An 18940-nucleotide genomic window follows, 5' to 3' on the forward strand; every position below is an offset into this window, starting at 1 on the left:
GGATCAGCTGAAGAGCACTGAGATGTCTGTGGAGCGCGCTCCAAAGAAACTATAAAGCTGCGGCTCACCGAAAAAAAAAAAGAAAGAAAGAAAAAAGAAAAAAAGAGATCCCTGACAGAAATTCGTAGTCAATCCCATTTGTTTCATAACTTGTCACAGATGTGGCTGTCACCGGGGCTTTGGAAATCTGAGTCTGTACCATTCAGCTGCAAGTTATGAACATCAGTTGTTAGGACAGGGTAGACTGTTGGATACCTTCCTACGCAACCGTGAGCCTCATCTGTCTTCTACAGCAGTTTAACAAAGTGTAAGAGCTACTAAACTTCAAGACATGCTAAGACAAGTTCAAAGGTGATCTGGTAACGACAGCTAAAACTTGCATAAATAAAACTAAACAAACTGTAGCTGATGGCGATCTGTCCGTAAGCCCCTGGGTAACCTCTTTTTCAGTAAACTGGATGGCAAACTTATGGCTAAAATGTTCTCGATGGCCTCTGACGGGGAGGGAGGCACTGACTCGGGTGGGATATCGCAAAGAGAGAGAATTCCGGGACAGCGATTGTCTCTGCCTCTCCTTCCTTAACGTTAAGACTTTCACAAATGGCTGCGGTTACATATTTTGTCAAAGGTTTGTTACTTCATGGTATTCACACAAAAATAAATATTTACATAAATTCCAAGTATGGGAGGATGCAGTGGACAAACCAAGCAGGCTTGTGAAGTGCTGGGGAAAGCGTGAGTCTGAACCCTGGCTTGGGGGGGCTGGTGTCCCGGGCTGGCCCCCACGCCGCTCTCCTGCCTGCCGCGGGCAAGGAGGGGACGGGGCGCCCGGCCCAGGGCACCGCGGGGCGGCCGCGATGCTCCCGGTTCCAGCATCGGCTCAGGTCTAACAAGCCACCACCTCATCTCTGCACAGACACCCCGACTGCACCGAACGGCCAGGGCTTAGGTCCCTTTTCTCCGAATGCTATGGAAGGTTTACGGTTTGGGGAGAACAGTCAATGCAACGGTGAATCCCTTCTGCTGCCGGGCCAGGCAAGCCTGTCCTCAGGAGCTGCTGGCTTTTTCTCTACTGAGACTAAGAGCGGGGTAGAGGTTTTGCTTCTCTTCCAGTGTGTGGGGAGTATAATTGGGTATAAAGGCTACTGAGCAAACTGCCCGGGTCCGCTCCTGGCTGGGACCAGCCGCTGCCACCGAGCTCGAGCCCGGGCCAGCGGCATCAGCCCCCCAGGGAGCAGCGGCCTCTGTCCGCCGCCGGCTCAGAGTGACCGAAAAAGAAGAAAAAAGCTGGCTCCAAAGAGAGAAAGTATCTACCTTTAAAATGAGCGTATAGGGGTTTACACTTATCGGATTTATATCTCGCGGTGAGGACTCCTGCCCGGGCAGGGGCAGCTGCGCCGGCGTGGGGGCACGAGGAGGAGCTGGGATCCCCGGCAGCCAGTCTCTGCTGCTCTACGTGGCTCCAGAGCACGTTGCATTGCTTGGCTCGGCTCAGCATCTCTGTGCCTGAGCGAAGTCCCTGGGTTTAGCAGCACTGGTAGTAGGTATTGCACTGAGCAAAACGAAGTGCATTATTGGGGGCAGGGGGGTGGTAACAGGGCAGAATGGTCATCGGACTACGGCTTTTCCACACTTTGGGAATTGTGGGCTTGTTCCAGGACTGTGAGCAGGGAGGGGGGAGGAGGATCCTGGGCCCCGGAGAGGACTTTTTGTCAGTTCTGCTGCTGAATGTTGCCCGTCTCTATCTTCTGCAGAGGAGCGAGCGGCTTGCCGCACTGAGCTCACTTTTCAGGCAGAGACCCAGCATTAGCCTTTACTACACCCATGCGGTTCCTAAACGGTTTATTCTCCTGATGCTACCCCAGGGCTGGTTTCACGCGGACCAGAGCAAACAGCTGGGCGCAGCGGGGTGGGGGCGAGCTGCCGCCCAGCAGCAGGACCCTGGCGGATCCGCTGGATCTGCCGGGTCGGTTCCAGCCTCCTCGGCGCGATCCACGCGTCTGCGACACTCACCGTCCCCCAGGACCAGCTCGGCCAGGCCTGGAAGAAGCCCACAATGGAGTGTGAGGTAGAGTACGGATGGTGACCGCAAGACAGTGTTTCTCAGGTATTTCTTTCCTTCCTTCTCTTATCTGCAATGACTTAAATGAGTGCGAGACGTCCTTCTAGCCGGAGGTCTGCCGAGCTTGCCGAGTCTCTGCGGGAGATTTAGACCCCACTGCTGCTACGGGACCGCTTAGAACGAAGGTCTAAGCAGGACGCTTGCTTGCTCCGTTGTTCAACTGCCACCTATGCTTACTGGAGGCTGAGCAGCCTCGAAGTCTAGGGCTGAATGGCAAACTCGCTCCCTGTGGGACAAGGGCTCCCCAGAGAAACAGGCAGAGCTGCCTGGAAATTAGTAGTGTAGTGATATGGAATGTGTTATTTCACAGGAATAAATTCCTTCTGATCAGACAGACAAAAAACTGGCAATCTGTACAAACTCAAAAGAATCCATTTTCAGAAAAATAAATTACTAAGGGGAGAGGAGGGTCCATTTCTCAATAAATATGTGATTCAGCTCACCTAAGACTTGGAAATTATCTGGGGATGGGTATCTAACATTTGGGTCCACAAAGGTTATTCTAAATACATCTGCAGCCCCAAACCTCCCCAGGCTCCCTTCTGCCCTTGAAAGTCCCACATCCTTCCAAGCCGCAGGTTTGGCTTCTGGTCGGCTGGACGCACAGGTGTTGGTACGGTTCAAAAATGTGTCCTTGTGCCTGAAGTCCCAGGTGCTTGGAGTGTAAAAGAAAACAGGTCTTTTGGATTCCACCTTCTAAAACTACATGTACCCGCCACTTCACGGGAGGACGATGGTGGTCCTGAGCAGGACACCGCTGGGAGCCTCTTTCTAGCAGGTATAAATTGTCTTCTCGACAGAGGAGCGATGCAGACACAGGGAGTCAGTTCTGCTGTAAAATGAGGTTTTCCAGTTCGTCTGCAGATCGAAGCAGAAACGCTGCCGACTCTCGGTAGCCGGCGATCAGCTGCCGCACCGCGCTGATCTCCGTGGGGCTGAGCTGGGCAGCCTGCATTCCCCTGCTGGTGCTGTTGGAGGGGGCCGTGCTGGAGGCCCCACCTTTCATGCTGAGATCGGTCGGACCTGCCAAGGAAAAGCAAGAGGGAAGTTCAGGCAGAGCAGTCTTGCCCGTGTCCATCCTGCCAGGACAAGATCCCCAGCGGGAGCTGCCGCTCCTGGACCTCTGCACCAGCAGGAAGGTCCCTGCAAAGTGTGGTGCCCCAGACAACGTGAGAAGCCCCAGCTCCCGCACCAGCCAGCCACTGCCTCTACAACAGCCACAAGGAAAGAAACTTCAGAGTCAACATGACAAAAATCCCGTCCTGCAGCCTGTCCCATCTGCTCTGTGAAGGGAGGGTCTGTGGCCGCGTTCTGCCAGGAGCTAAACCGGCACCTGAGGGGTACCTGCCCCATCAAAATCATCTTCCAGGTTCTATTTTTTCCTCTGCACATGGAGAGTAACATCCTGCACAGGGTGCGATTCCCTGGTTCAGCGCTGGATAACTACATGGTGTCTGTGCCCACGCAGCGCCGGGCTGTGCTGCGTGGCGAGGAGGAGACGTGCCCTGCTTGGGGTCTCGCACAGCCCCCCAGGCACCAACACGGTTACATGCTCAGCCTTACATATCAGGTTGGGGCCGTCTAAATGGTCTTCCTAGGCTGCACATTTCTATGGCTTAGTCTGTAAATGAAATGAAGTCCTGCAAAATTTATGATCTGCCTGATGGGCAGGGATAATTCTTTCTCCTAAGTCCAACTCTGCTCCACCTCTAGTGCACGTGATTTTTGGCCACGTACGCCCGCCTGTCTTCTGCAGAACAGGACACACAGCTGCCCCCAGCTCACAACCCCCCCGTCTCAATACAGATCTTAAACCTGCAAAAAGTCACGAAATTATCAAGTTCTCCGAGACCCAGAGAACACTGTCAGCCACTGCGATGGCTGTCTGCAGATCTGTGTGCACAATCACATGCACACGTGTGCAGCCCGGTTTGGGTGGCTGTGCGTGGAAGACTTTGGCAGGGAAGCTGGTACACAGCTTGAGGAGTGACACAGCCAGGTAAAGACAGGGGAAAAACTGGATTCAGCTTTGCATTGGACTAAGGAAGAGAAGCCAAGCGAGGTGCAAGAACCACACAATCACCTAGAAATGGAGAGAAGAGGAAAGACGTGTACTACAGATGTGATACTAGTTAGGGAGAGGAGGCAGGCGAGGCTGCAGCCCAGGGGTAAGGAGAAAGAGAAGACACTGAACTTATTAATCCCCTGGCTGTGGGCTGGAGCATTGCAGGCTGATGGAGCAGTTGGTGGTGCTGGAGAAAGGCTTCAGGAGGGCTGAGCTCCCGCTGGGTGGCCTGACGCTGCTGCGGTGGGACACGCAGGAAGATGGAGCAGGGACTGGATGCTGCAGCGGTTTGCAAACCAGGACAGAGGAGTTCAGCAGCCACCAGAGACCAGGTGGGTCCTGCTGTTGGCTGGCGGCAGGGAGGGGAGCGCATTGCGTCGGGGTAGGAAGGAAAGCATCCAAGGAAAGCAATGCTGGAGCAGCAAATGCTGTGGGAGGAGTGGCACCAGCAGAGGACTTCCATGCCAGGCTAATCAGTGCTGCGAAGGGGAGGAGGAGGAGGAGGCTCTCAAGCGAAAGCAATTTCACTGGACAGAAAAGGCAGCAGTAAACAGAGCCCATTTCCCGGCTCACCAAGGGGGAAGTGGCTGGGAGTGGGGATGCAGGTTTGAACGAGAATCGCCTCAGGTGGGGGATGGAGGGAGAAGACACTTCTGGGCAGCAAACCCCTGCAGGCTTTCTGCTCACAGAGGGAGAAGGTGCAGCTCCTTGCAGCACTCCTTGCCAGGGGTATAGCAGCACACTCTTACCTCTAAAGGACTCGGCAAAAGCTTGGGCAAAGGGCAAAAAATAATTGCAAAGCAGAGGTTTAAAAAATCCATTAGAAAGAAGCAAGGTGCTGCTGTGTGCTGCTGCCGTGTGCTACACACAGGGCCTGTCTGCTCCTCCTGGGGCAGGCGCTCACTGCGGCTGCTCTGAGACATTCCTGCATGTTTGCTGTCTCACATCAAGGAGCCAGCACTCGTGGCTGGGCTGGGTGAAAGGAGGGTGCAGGGCAGCATGGGGGGCCAGGGGTGCCTGTGCTGCTCTGGGGAGGAACCATTGCTGCTTCCTCAGCGGCTGCAAGGATTAGGTCTCAGCAGCTGGAGGCCGGGGCGGGATCTTTATTCAGGGTTAAGAAGCATTAGGAAGGGATGATAAGAGTTAATCCCAGACAGGCATCTCTCAGGACTCCGGAAATCACATCCTTCCAAATCCTCACTCCCCTCGGGGCGGGCAGGGGCAGGGCAGGAGCCCAGAGCACACCGGGGCAAGTGAAGGCAGCCAAGGACCAGGGCGGGCTCCAGCCGGTCGTGCCACCGCTGCCGGGAGGACACAGCCAGAGAGAAGGCTGCTGCCCAAGGGGAGAGCTTTTGCCCCATCCCACACCTCTCTCTCCTGGGTGCCAGGGAGTCACCAGGTACCATGGCATCTCCCCAAGTGCCCTGCTCGGCCCCAGGCTACTCCGCTCTGTTCACTTGCTCCTCGCTCAGCGGACCCCTCAAGCCTCACCTGTGCTCTCCTTCTGCCTTCCCACCCTGCAGCCTCAGTCCTGTCCCATGCAGCCCCCCCAGCCCCTCGTCACCCTCCTGACCTGCAGCAGGAGCTGGCTGTGCCCCGGGCACTGCTGTAGAGACCCTGAACTTCACCAGCCCTGTCCCCATCCCCATCCCCGTCTCCGAGAGCAGCCAATGCAGGCTGGGAAAGGAACAGCTCATACCAGCAACAAGATCAGGGCAGCGATAGGCGCCCGCTCCTGTTAATAATTAATAGCTGGTAGAGATTCTCTTTTTTTTTAAGTGACACTCCTTCCCTCCACCAGAGCCACCTAGACTGTCCTTCCAAGTTCAGTTCAACAATTAACCATCCACTGATGAGGCAAGCTGAGTAGACAGGCAGAAGAGGGGCCTTTGGAGCAGCTCTGTGCAGCGGCAGGAGAGGTGCTGCTGTGACCGGGCTTGGCGTGAGCCATGGGAGCAGCCCCTGCCTCCCCTCCAGCGACCAGCTCAGTCGCATAGTGCAGGATACTGGGGAGCCTGTGGCACGCTGCCTGGGTGGGCTCCCTGTGCCACCGTGGACCCTGGTGCAGCGTGCGACCACTTACCGTTACTGTGGTTGCCCGTCTGGAGGGAGGCAGGCGGCTGCAGGCTGCCCCCCAGGGACCCGTAGCCACGGTAGCTGTAGTTCAGGCTTCCATTGATGTAGACTGGGTCTTGGGAGTAAGATGAAGCTGGCAGTGAATAGGAGGAGTGGGTGATGGCTGTGGAGTCTCTGGAGTGTTGCTTGTCTAGAGCAATCGGTTCATCCTGCACGAGGGAAACACAGACATAGTCCAGCAAGGAGCCCGGCTGTCCTCTGCGGCCGGTGCAAGGGACAGCACAGGGACGCCTGGTTTCCTGCGGCTACAGCATTGCCAGCCCAAACCAGCATCCCCGGCCCCACTGGCCTGAGTCTTAGGACGCACCACAGGGCCCTGTTCTGCAGCCCTCTGACTTTTAGAAAGACTTTTTAAAATGCTTTACCAAATTGCTCAGAAACGTCTCTCCTTTTCCCCGCCCTGCCACGGGATGCTGTCGGCTCCGTCCCTCGCCCACCTCCAGCCACATGCAACATACCTGGGAGGTCTGGTAGATCTCCAGCCGCATCCTCTTGGCTGCTTTCCGCGTTTCACTCTCGCAGGCGGCGGCCAGGATGTTCTCTGCCATGGCCGAGGTCAGGTGTGGCGGCGTGGGCCTGGTCTGCAGAGACACAAGCAGAGAAGGTGCTCAGGGACCTTCTGGCCCAGGAGCGGTGGTGAGGATGCAGGGCAGCGGGGTGGCTGCTCACCATCTCCATCCCGTTCTTCTTCATGCGGCGGCAGGACTTGAGGTAGGTGCGGATACGCTTGCGCGCCCGCTCCTGGAACTCGGGAAACTGCCGGCTGCAGGACTCGATGATGGCCTGGATCTTCTCCTTGGGCTGCTTGGAGATGGGAACCATCCGGTCCAGGTTCTCGTCCACGAAAAGGCGCACGAACATCTGCAAAGGAGAAGACAGACGGTGGGAACACCGAGACAGGACGCAGGCGGGCTCACCCTCCCCGTGGCGCTCTCCTTACATTGAAGGCCTTTAGCCTCTCTGGGTCCATCCCCTCCGAGTCATTTATCTTATCGTTGTCTTCGTGGTCATCATGGTCATCATCATCTTCGTCGGCCGTGGGGGCCCTGCCAACGGTCAGGTCCTCGGGGCAGCCACTGACCTCTGTCTTGATGGAGTCATAGCTGCCGGAGCTGTATGGAGGGGACTGACAGGAGACAGCGGTTACCGCGAGCAGCCCTCGCCTGCCCGCCCCTGCCCAGGGTCACTAGGAAAAAGCCCTTTCTCCTTGGCTCACTGCTTCTGTCCCCTTTCCTCATGTCCCCCTGCAACCTGAGATGAACCCCCGGCCGGGCTCCCCTGAGCACCAGCTCCTGCCTGCTTGGGGCAGGGGGGACACGGTGGCCTCAGGGAGCCTGTGATGGCCCAAAGTGCAGGCAACGCAGCTCTGGCTGGTGGGGGCCGTGGCTCTGCCCGACCTTGTGCTAAATGCTGCCTGGACCCACCAGGAACGGGCTCCTCCTTGCACGGTGGGAGCAGCACGGCCGTAAGGCGAGCCCACTGCAGAGCCTCAGCTCTGGGAGGTGGGGTGTGGGGCATGCCCCTGGCTCTCCCAAACCATCCCTTGCCCTCCCTCTGCCAACCACTCGCTCGGCACTCGGGTTGATTTCTGCTGAGCAGCAGCAGCCTGGAGGCTGGAGCACGGCCAGGCAGAGCTGCTCTGCCGCAGCAGTGGCGGGTGAGCGCAGCGCTCGTCCGTCCTTCCCTTCCTACAAGGGAAAGGCTCTCAGCCCTGCTGCCCCCACTCTGCGCTTTCCCAGCGCGGGGGCAGGAGCCGTGTCCCTGCCTGGCCTGGGAAGCTTCACGTGCGGTTGCTCCCAGTATGCCGTGCCCCATGCCCAGCTCCAGCCAGGGACGTGCGGCCGTCCCGTCTCGCCCAGCCCCGGCAGCAGCCGCCTGCAGCGCGGGCCATACCTCTGCCGTGGTCTTCACCGCGTACTTGACCCTGCTGCGCAGCCCGTCGGCGCTGCAGCTGTCCGACTGGTAGGAAGGGGTGACGTGGGCAGGCGCGAGTTTGTCGCAGAGGTTGATGGGCTGGTCATCGGCGGAGGTGGTGAAGTCCATGGGGGCCGCGGTGCCATTTCCGTTCATTTCGGGAAAGGCGCTGTCGCCCTGCGTGCTGCTGGAGGTGGAGGGGTTCAGGGTGGAGGAGCCATTCCCGCTGCAGCTCTCTGACGAGGAGTCATCTGCAAAGAAGGACGTGCGGTCACTCCCGTGGCACCCTGTGACCACCTCCCCGAGGTGGACGAGCGTCTCTGCCCCCCGTGATGCCAACCTCCCTCGAGCCCCCCTGCGGGACCACCGGCACGTGCAGCGCGGATGTGCCGCTGCTTCGAAAGCCCCTGCCCGGCCAGGGCTGCTCTGGGCTCACTTGGTGGGTGAGTCGCCGCATGTGCTGCCGGGAGCCAGGCCGGCACAGCTGTGGGTCCTGGGATGCAGCAGCCGGAGGTACAGACGCCAGCGTCCGCGGCTGCAGGGCCATCGCGGCTACAGGGCCATCGTCACACGACTCCGCTCCCTTGTCCCTCAAAGCACGCCGGACGCTGCCATGCCCCCCGTCCGGGCCACCCGTCCCTCCGGCAGGTGACAGTCCCCACGCCTCCGCCTGGGGCCACGGTGCCTGGGCTTGAATAAGAACTTTGGAATTTGGTCCTTTTCGGTTTCTGTTTGCATTGCAGGGAGGAGAAAGGCGCATTGCCTCTCCCAGACAGGTCCCTCGCCTCCCGGCATGGTCCTGCTGGCCCAATTCGGCGCTGGGTGCAGAGGTGATGAGCTCCAGAGCCGGCAGCTCGGGGACGTGCTGCTCTGCAGAGTGCTGGGGCGTGGGGTCAGCACAGGAGGACAGGCTCGCTTGGGTGGGAAAACCCTGAGTTTGTGCTGCCTGGAAGCAGCATTAGGAGCTCTGTTCCTAGCGGGCACGCTGCCCAGCAAGGCTCCTCGGCACGCTGCTGTGGGGAGGGGGCAGGGGCTGCACGGATGTCCCTCCTGTCCTCCTCAAAGCCCCAGTGACCTCCCACACACTACGCAGACACTCCCGCTTCCCTGTTTCCACAAGCCCCAGCGCCATCCCCACGGCAGCTCCCTGGCCAGCCCTTACCCCCCAGCACCTGCACAGGCAAGAGCCCGCAGCCTGGGCGGCCCGGCCACGGCAGTGCCACGCACACCCGGCGCACAGCCCGGCTCCCGCTCGGTCTCGGTTATATTCACACCCCCAGGTCCCGGCACCATCCCCCTGCCCGTGCACGGCTCCCACCGCGCCGGCCTCCCGCCTTGTGCCGTTCCGAAGAACGGCCCAGCCGCGGCAGAGAGCTCGTCCCTGCCCGTGCCCAGCGCTGCCGGCACCCGGCTCTGCCTGCACCCGGCCAAAGAGCCCAGCCCTGGGGCCAGGCACGACATTTTCAAACTGCTCGGCCCGTTTCCCCTTCCCTCCCCCTCGCTGCAGTAAATCCTTTATTTCATTAGGTGCCTCTGCGAGAGGGAAAGGGCGAAGCACGTGGGGAGCCGCTTCCTGCGCGAGCGTGCGCCGGGCGGCGAACAAAGAAGCTGCCGGCAGCGACGAGCAGATGGCGGTCCCCGCGCCCGGCCCGCGCGGCCGCAGGACAATGGGGTCGGGCCGCCGGACGGCCTCGGCACCGCGCCGACGGCTCCTGCCGCATGGTCCGAAGGTGTGCGGGCGCGGGGCGGCGGGACGGTGCCTGGCTGCTCCCACCCACCCTCCTCTTCCTCCTCCCCCCCCCCGCCAGCACCCGCTGGGAAACTTTAATGAGAGGCTCGGCAAGCGCTCCTGTGACCCTGCAGCAGCCCAGGACTTTGTATCCCTTAAAATATACAGACTTGAGGACGCTCGGGCATCCAAGCCGACCGTGGGGGCTGGCCGGGGTTGCCACCGCGTGTCCCCAGCCACCCCGCCACGGGCGCCAGCGCTCGCTGCCCAGCCTCGCGCCTGCGCCAAGGCTGCTCCTGGCCCCACGAGCCCCTAAATTAAAAGGTCCCCACTCGAGCAACCTGCTCAGCAGAGCTCCCTCGCCCTCCTTTCCCTTGCGCTGATCCACTTATTCGTCTGAGCAATGACCAGAGCTGACCTAATCCTCAGGGTGGTGTTTATGTGCCGGGTGCTCCGGGCCAGCGGCAGGCGTCACCCTCCCCGGTGTGGGGCTGGCTCCAGGCAGAAGTCCTTGCTCCTGGCCGGGGCCGAGCACCGGCTCTGTGTGCCGGAAAGTACCGGGCTCCAGGGGAGCTCAGCAGCCGGCACTACCCTGGGGCAACCCCCCAAGACCAGCTCTGGTCTCCCATCCCCGTACCGCGGCAGCAGGGCTCTGGCAGGCTGCTGCAGCCCGGACCATGGCAGCAGGGCTTCGGCCATACCCGGAGGAGCAGGATGCCGGGGGCACCACCACCTCCTGCCCCCGCACGCCCTCCTGTCCCGGGGCACCGGGGGTTTTGCTCTCCGGCACAGCTTGCCCGGCTCAGCTCCCACACCGGCGTGTGCTCCTCGGGGCTCGCTGCCCCGCGCACACCTTGCCAGGACGGGCAGCCGGACCCACCGCCGGCGCTCCGTGCCCTCGGCACGGGCGCAGGAGCGGTGCCGGCTCGGCCGCGGCCCCGTGCAGCAGCAGGCAGGTGGCGGGGGGCGCGGAGGGCTCCCTGCCCCTGGGATGGCGGCCGTCCCTCCCCCTGCTCTGCTCTCCGCACCAGGCGAGACGGGGCTCCCAGAGGGAGGCTCCAGCCTCATCCAGTGATGCCTCTCGGAAGGATTAAGGAGAATTATTCCCATGCGCGGAGGCACGAGCCGCACGCCAGGCCCAGCCGTCAGCCCGGGCACAGCCACAGCAACAGCACCGTGCCGCGGGGCCAATCAGCGCCCGTCCCGCCGGCCGACGGCAGGGACCTCCTGCCGGCTCTTGGGGCGGCAGGCAGCCCCCGGCACAGCTGCCGGCACAGAGCAAGGGCCGAGGGCGCTCCGTGCCACAAAAGCCCTGCCAGACAAGGGGCACCAAGAGAGGCGTCACCTGGGAGAAGGCTGTGCAGGTGCCCTGAGCATCCCCAATCCGCCCCAGACATCCCAAATCTGCCCTCGGCATCCTTGCGTTGCTCTGAGCATCCTCAACCTGCTCTGAGCATCCCCAATCTGCCTTAAGCACCCCCTACTCCGCCCTGGGCATCCTGCTCTCCCCTTGCCCATCCACCTCTAGCCTCCCCGCGGCTCTGTCCCTGGTCCCTGCAGCTCCCGTCCCCATCGGCAGTGCCGGTCCCACACCAGCAGCTCACACCGGGCAGGATCCTGGGGGTGAGGTCTGGACCCCACGACTTCTCAATGTCTCAGGTTTTCTTTTGTGTTGCACAAAACGCGCACAGCAGCTGCAAATCAGGTTTCTACCTGACTCGGCTGCATTTACGAACCTTGGGTTTGCTACAGCCAAAACCTCTTGAAAACAAAGGGGAAGACGTGTCTAGGAACCCGTCCAGGTGGAATAAGAAAATGAAATGGGAATCTAACATAAGGGACCAGCATCTACTGCAAGAACAATTTAGTTTAAACCAAGTATGAACGTAAGTAAATAATGAGGTCTGTAAACCCGCTAGCTACAGATAATTTTCTTATTTCTACCTTTTTACAGGTTATGCTCTCCCAGAAGCTCTGCGTATAAAGTGGCGGATTAACCTCAGTCTTGTGGGCTGAAAACCAGCCACAAATTCAGGTTGCTGAGGTCCTTGGGTCTGAATGGGGATGGCTTCAACCAGCTTAAAAACGCAGATGGGCTCGGGAGGGAGCACTGCACTCTCCTGGTTGGCACGGATGGGACAGTGCCGGTGCCCGTGCCGGTGCCACTCCATAGGCAGCTTCACTGGGGCACCTCCAGCCCACGGCCAGCCCCGAGCAGTGACTGGGGCACCCCACAGCGAAGCAGGACCTGGGGCAGAGGGAGCAGGAGCCTTCCCACCTGGCGTGCCATCACCGGGTTTAGGCTCCTGCTCTGCCAGCGGCAGCTGAGGCAGGACTCCGAGCAGCCGTGTTGGCCACGCTCCCAGAGAATCACCGTTTCGATAAAACCCACCAAACTTCTGAGCTCGGAGAGGTTTTCTGCAGACTCCCAGCGATCGCCCAAAACACACGTAATGAGCAGGGCTCTGGCGGCAGCAGGCAAGCAAGGCCAGGCTGCGCAGCCATGAATATATTCATTATCAACCAGCACGAGCCTGGTGAGCTCCCTGCTCGCGGCTGGAGCTTGGCTGCACGAGGAGCCCCTCTAATGAGGATAATTGGGAGCCCCCCTGCTCCACCCCCACGCCCTAATTGAAGCAGATGGAACTGTAAAAACAACGTCACTTCTAACCGGTTTGATCTTTCAGTCGGAAAACGGAATATTTCGTTCTCCTGTTTAATCCCCTCGAGCCGGGGCTCCAGGGGCTGGAGGTGGAGGGGACCTCGGCGCTGCATGGGGGATGCCGGTGAGGCTGGAGAGCCCAACGGAGGCCGCCCGGCCCCGAGGCCCCCGGAGCACTGCCCTCCTCAGCACCACTGCGGAGGCCAGGCTGCGGCCAGGCTGGCGAGGAGGCCACGGGGAAGCCGCCTCGCGCCTCCGCGGCGGCCCCGGCATCTCCCCGGCGGTGCCCAGCCCGGGAGAGCGAGAAGCAAAATGGCTTCTTGGGCCGCGGTGCTGGGGGAGGAGGGGATCAGTCACTTATTAAATGAATTAATCAGGGCTCAGCGTTTTCATTTTGAAGAGGCTGCTGGATTATCCTTGATTTCTGTGGCGCTGGATTTGCGGAGATCAGGAGGGGAAGGGGCGATTTCCAACACCTGCTCCCCGGGAGATTTTTACGGCCGGGAAGTGGTTGGGTTTAACGTCTCTGTCGGTGAAGGCCACCGCACCGCTCTCCAAAGGCAGAGTTAAAGATGAATGGGGCAAATTGTTCCTCCTCCTGTCACATCTCCAGAGTGGAGACAAAACCTCTTTTGACTCAGAAAACAATGAGCTTATGTAAGAGCCAGCGGCCCACGGAAACCTCGCCGCAGCCCCGCACCACGCGGTGGGCCACGGCCGCCCGGCCCTGCCCGCACCCCGCCGCAACGGGAGCCCCCGGCCGGCACCGGGGCGGCACTCCCTCGGCACTCCCTGCCTGCGCAGCCTCGGGCGCTGCGGCCGCCACCGGGTCCCACCGGCAACCCTCGGTCCCCCGTGGGCTGCCACGGAGCCACCAGCCGTGGCCCTGCCTGCTCGTGGCCGGCGGGGTGATGGCAGAGGTTGCTGCTCCAACCGGAGACTCGCCATCGTTACCGGGAAGGGATCGCCCCGTTTCCAGCCCACCGTGGCACCAGCACGGGCTGGAGCTGTACACCCAGCCTGAGAGCGGCTGTCAGGAGGGCGCAGAGCATCCCACCGCCGCCTGCCTGGAACAACAGCCAGGAAGATGAAAAGTGCCATAAATTATTCACTCACAAAAGAGACGAGAAGGGGGAAGAAGGGGAGGAGGAAAGCCTGCGAGGAAGGGATACTTAATACAAATTAGAGAGACCGAGTGGGAACGGGGGCCCCACGGGGGGGCCACGGCTGGGCGGCAGCACCGTGTTCATTAGGCGCAAGGGAGCGGCGCACCGGGGCTCCCGCACCCACGACCAGGCGGTGAGCGGCGGGAGAGGCCCCAGCCATGCCGGCTGCCGTGGCCGCCCCGGCCCCGCACCACTCACGTGGCCGGAGCACGAAGCCTGTTTTGTCCAGGTCCTGCCCGGCTGATTGCCTCCAAGATGCATAAGAAAGAAAAAAGAAATGTCGCTGGGGACCATGGAGCGGTGGGACCGGCCAGTGTCCCGTTAAGGCGCTGTATTTCCTGTCTTCCTTCGTTAACACAAACCTTGTTATGTCCCAGACAAAGTGCCCACCCTCCGCACTCCCTCCCTGGGTCCCTGCCTTCGACCAGAGCCCTCGACAAGCCAGACATCTGGCACGGCTGGACACAATGCGCGTCCGCAGGCAAGCTCAGCCGGACAAGGCAGCGCTGTGCGACCGGCTCCCCCTCCCTCAGCATGAAAGGTGCCCCCCGGTGCCATCTCCCCCCGGCTCTGCTGCCCAGCCCGAGGGAGCAGCTCCCTCCAGCACTGGGACCTCACCGTGCCGGCCCCACGACGGACATTTTCCCATGCACCAAAGCTTGGCAGCTCCCGCTGCAGAAAGCAGCCTCGCCACAAACGCGCTCTGTTGCTCGGTTTTCCCTTCTCCTCCTGACCTCGTCCCTCCCACCGCTGCTGCCCCGGCCACCTCGCTGCTCGAGGGGTGCCCGAGCCAGGAGCCGGCCCTCGCCCATGGCGGGGAAAGAGGTGGCGCAGACCAAGCCTCTCCTTGTGCCGCTGCCGCTGGCAGCCACCCGGATCCTGCTGCAGGGAGGGGACATGCCGCGGCCCCGCGCCGCCCGGGCACTGCCTCTCCCCATGCCAAACAAACGGGTTTGGTGGCTTCGGGCAGAATTCACGCCAAGCTGGTGCCTCCAGCGCAGGCCTGCCGCCAGAGAGACCCTGCTGCTCGCCCCCAGTCCTTTGGGCAAGACAGAGTGGGGACTGCATCCAAGCCACTGGACTCTGCACCCTTCCCAAGCAAGGGACACGCTGCAGACCTCACCCTGCTGTCCCTGCTCACCCCTTCGGCTGGGGCTGCTCAAATTGGGGAGGAAGGTGGGGGCACAGGTGGTGCTGGCTGCCCAGTAGCCTGGTGATCCCCTCTGCTCCAGACCAAAGAAGAGCCTCCCAAAACTCTGTTCCATGCACCAGCCGGGAGGGAGCCCCGAGCCGAGTTCAATGTGACAGGCTGGTGAAGCCACCACGGCACCACAGCGTCCATGCCGCACTCCTCAGCCTTGCAGCAGGAAAGAACAGCTCTTCAAAAGACACCGAAAGGAGGGTGTTTATCACCAGTGAGGGCCTTTGCTCGGGAGGAGCAGACATGCCCCTGGAAGAGGTGACGGGGAATGGAGCCACCAGCCCAGAGCGCTCAGGCAAGGCAGGGATGCACTTGCTGACTTCTGCCACAGGGACAGCACAGCGTGGGTACACCCGAGGGACAGAGGAAATACATGCCTAAGAAAAATAAGATAAGGTCACATCTAGCTGTTCTAAGGCCTGGATGCTGGTCCTAGTCTCAATTAGGCTCTGAGCTAGGGCTTCTGGGAGGGTGAAATCCAACACCAGTGCAAGAAGCCCTGAAAACAGTGAGGATTTTGCAGCCTCAGAAAAGCAAGGGTCTCAGGGCTTGCAGACCACCTCTTGCAATGGCCAGCCGTCAGATGGCTGTCTATGCATCTCCCGGGCCTTCCCTGTGGCTGGCAAAGGTGTGTTTGTGTTCACCTGGAGTAGGGATGGGGCCGGCTGAAGAAAGCCCCAGTGGCACAGGAGAAATGGGAACTGCGCAACACCCAATGCTACCCGCGGTAAGTGACCCTGCTACGGTGAAGTGAAGAGGGTGCCATCGCCCTGCGGTCGGGTACCAGCTGTCGAGGAGGTGCAGGTGTGGAGCAGGGCGTCACGACTGCCCTGAAGATAGAGCATGGCGTGAAGCTGGTGCGTTTGGAGTCCTGCAGGCAGGAGCTGAGCTCGCTGTGCAGGCACGGGCCTGGCTTCTGGTCTGCACTTGACAAGAGGGCTGCTCTCCTCCCCAGAAAGCACTCTGCAAGGTCGGTAGTTCGGAGAACCTGGTGATGTGCAGCACATCGTGGGCATCTCGCCAAATAACGGCGGCGTGACCCGGAGCTGTGGGATGCCTGCCATACCAGAAGAGAGACTGCTGTGCTGGGGACAGCTCTGTGCTGTCCCTGCTGGTCCCAGGGCAGGGCGTCCAGAGGAGCGACGTGCCCTACCCGCTCCTGGGACAGCATCCTGAAATAACACCTGCCTGCATGTCCTTGAGGTCCTTCCTTTGGAGCACTCCTGAGGGATGTCCCCAACACCAGGGAGCCTTCCCAGCCAGCTGCCTCGAGGGATGCCCCCAAGGAGCACGTGCCTTCACAGTTAAGTAGGTTAAGAAAGTCCTTTCTCCAAGGTCTGGATTAGCCACTGCTGCTCCAGGCAGAATGGGCTCAGCGGGGACGCTGCCAGTCAAGCGAAGACTGCACGCAGGGACCTCAGCTGGAAGGGGATCTGACCCAACACGGTGCCATGAAGCAATCCTACGCCCCCCATGCAGGGAAAGCAGATCTTATACCCAGGAGCTTTCCCTGCTCTTCAGAAGGACCGGGCAGGATGGGCTGAGGAGCAGCAACCCCTGCCCATGGGCTGAGCGCTGCTCCTAGGCGATGGAGCAGGATGTATGGCCAGGGATGAGGCAAGATGTATCCTATTAGCAGGCAAGACAGAGGTGTCTTCTACATTAGTTCAAGGGCTTTGCCATGTCACATACACTGGGGTTTTGGGGGTCTGCCTCCTGTTTCCTTTTCAAGGGCACTGCACTCACCAGCTGGTCACACCATCCCTGTGGTGGGACACCCCACTCAGCCCCATGCACCAGACCAAACTGGGAGGTTTTGTAATGCTGCGCTCGCCTGTGGATGCAGACGGGCTCTGAAGACGGACAGACTCCAGCTGAAACTGCTGCAGCAAGACAGGGCCAGGCATCAGGACCTGCTCTCAGCTGGGAGTGGGTACAGGACCCCTTCAGGGATGGTGACAGGCACAGGGGACAGCGAGACAGCGTAGCATTCAGGGTGACTTTGCTCCGAACGCGTGTTGGCTCCCACAGACGTGTCCCTCCAGGATGTTCTGCACAATAGCTCCGCTTCAGCAGCAAAGAGTTTGTGTTGATCCTGCTGTCGCTTTGGGTAGCCGCCGGCTTCCTGCGGGCATGTACGCTGTGAGCAACATCCGACGGGGAAGGGATGTTGCAGGGAGCTTCACGTTTTCCGTGCTGGGGCCCACAGGATGAGTAACAAAGGAAAATGGAAGGAGCGAGTGTGTGCGCGTCGGCGTCGCTGCTCAGAGCTGGCCGGCGTGTCCTGCGTCCCGCCGTCCGCCCGCCAACCCAGCAGGAACCCCAGCTCTGCTGCTGATGCTCTCCCAATGGTGCCTTCTCTGTCCCTTACCCACCGAAGTCATTAGGTCTAATTTGTTCTCCCTGCTGTTCCAAGGGCTGACGCTGGTTGCAGCACGGCTATACTGGGCCAAGGTTTCTGGGCACGGAGACAAAAGGTGGTGTTGGCTTTTGTCCTAGCTGCTTTTTAGCTCTCTGAAGATTTAGCAGATACCTGTGTATCAAAGCATGGGACAACAGTTCCCTGCTCTCCCGCCTCTCTGGATTTCATACCGCTCTGCTCGTCTGCCATAGGAGAGCACTCGCTCCTCCCAAGCCTCCAAAAGACCTGGAGTTGGTGCTTCGGTACTTTAAACAAGACTTTTTTTTAACAAGCATGTCAGACGATACTGCTCTCCTACTAGGCAACTCTTCATTAAAACTTTATACTTTAGGAAGCCTTTCACAGAAGACACACTCCAAGCATCCCTCCTGTCGGACAGCAGCAGGTGGGACCGATTCAGTAACTCAAAAGGATTTCCAGAGGGAGGAGACTACCGAGTCCTGAACAAGCTCCAGATCGAAGGAGGCAGCATGTGACCAGACCCCTCTGCAGCACCGGGACACTGGGAGCTGAGCCCAGCCAGGCTGCAGGGGAGGCACAGGGCTCACTGCAGCACTGGCCAGATCTCCCACAGCTGGTGGAAGAAGGCTGGGGCTCTGTGGGGCTGCTGTGGGGCACGGTGGACAGTTGAGCGCAGGAGACGTGGATAAACATCCAGTTTTGGCATGGAGTACTTTAACCAGAGCCCTTGGGCTGCCCTGGCACGGGCACTCTGCACAGGGCACCCTGGCCGGCTGGACTCCAAGGAGGGTGCAGTTCACACAGGCTGGTTACTCACATTTATATGATTTCCTTGGGAAAGTCTTGCATGTACACAGCCTTAGCAAGCCAGTGTGAACCCGGTAAAACACATTTGCTTCCAAAAAAAAGGGCTTTCATGGATTGAGAGAAGAGGAAACTGAAGAGTGCTCGACACTGATTCAGGCACATTCCCTTCCCCATGCCAGTAATTTGCCTTTCCTCTCACGACACGCTCCTTCTCTGCTCCGTGCACCTCCTCTCATGTAACCACTCGCTGCCCACCTGGGTCGCTCCATCGCCCTTCTTCCCTTCCCAGCCTCGTGTGTGCTTCAGTCCTGGGTGGGAGGGTTGCGTTTGGTAGAAGGACTGACACAAGGCCTTTCACCCCATTAGCCTGTATTTTAGAGCTCCAATACAGGACACTGACATTCACCACAGTGACAAAACCTCTTTTCACTCCCATAAAATGCCCCCTGAAGTATGACAGCCTGATGGAAATCCCAGTCCCCGGCTTCTTCTTGATGGGTCTCATTAGTAACCCTGGGCTTGGCTTGCTTACTCTTCGACTCCATCACTTCTGATCTGCCAAAGGCTACCTGGTTTAGCCTTCTGATACCGCAGGGACAGCCTGGGACACTTGCATTCCTCACAGAAAGGAAGGGACTATTTGTGCCTTATTGCTCACCTCTGAACCTTACAAAAGAAATAAAAGGAGCCAAGAAGGGCCCCAAAGAGGACACCTGCTTCTGAAGAAAAACCACAGAGCATGAAAAACTGGAAGC

At 59.9% G+C, this 18940-nt stretch overlaps 1 protein-coding gene across 5 annotated transcripts in view; it reads right to left on the reverse strand.

The window, feature by feature from the left end:
* Nucleotides 1-169: 169 nt before the first annotated feature.
* Nucleotides 170-18940, reverse strand: part of NOL4L (nucleolar protein 4 like) — a 64526-nt gene continuing 45755 nt past the window's right edge. For all 5 annotated transcript variants that reach the window (XM_075022195.1, XM_075022192.1, XM_075022190.1 and 2 more), the window contains 6 exons: nt 8217-8488; nt 7264-7449; nt 6993-7184; nt 6782-6904; nt 6271-6472; nt 170-3145 (listed from right to left, as the gene is read on the reverse strand). In XM_075022195.1, coding sequence (XP_074878296.1) covers nt 2946-3145; nt 6271-6472; nt 6782-6904; nt 6993-7184; nt 7264-7449; nt 8217-8488 — 1175 coding nt within the window. In that variant the 3' untranslated portion in view covers nt 170-2945. The remainder of the gene's footprint in view (nt 3146-6270; nt 6473-6781; nt 6905-6992; nt 7185-7263; nt 7450-8216; nt 8489-18940) is intronic.

The sequence above is a fragment of the Buteo buteo genome, chromosome 2, assembly GCF_964188355.1.
Source record: "Buteo buteo chromosome 2, bButBut1.hap1.1, whole genome shotgun sequence".
Classification (NCBI taxonomy): domain Eukaryota; kingdom Metazoa; phylum Chordata; class Aves; order Accipitriformes; family Accipitridae; genus Buteo; species Buteo buteo.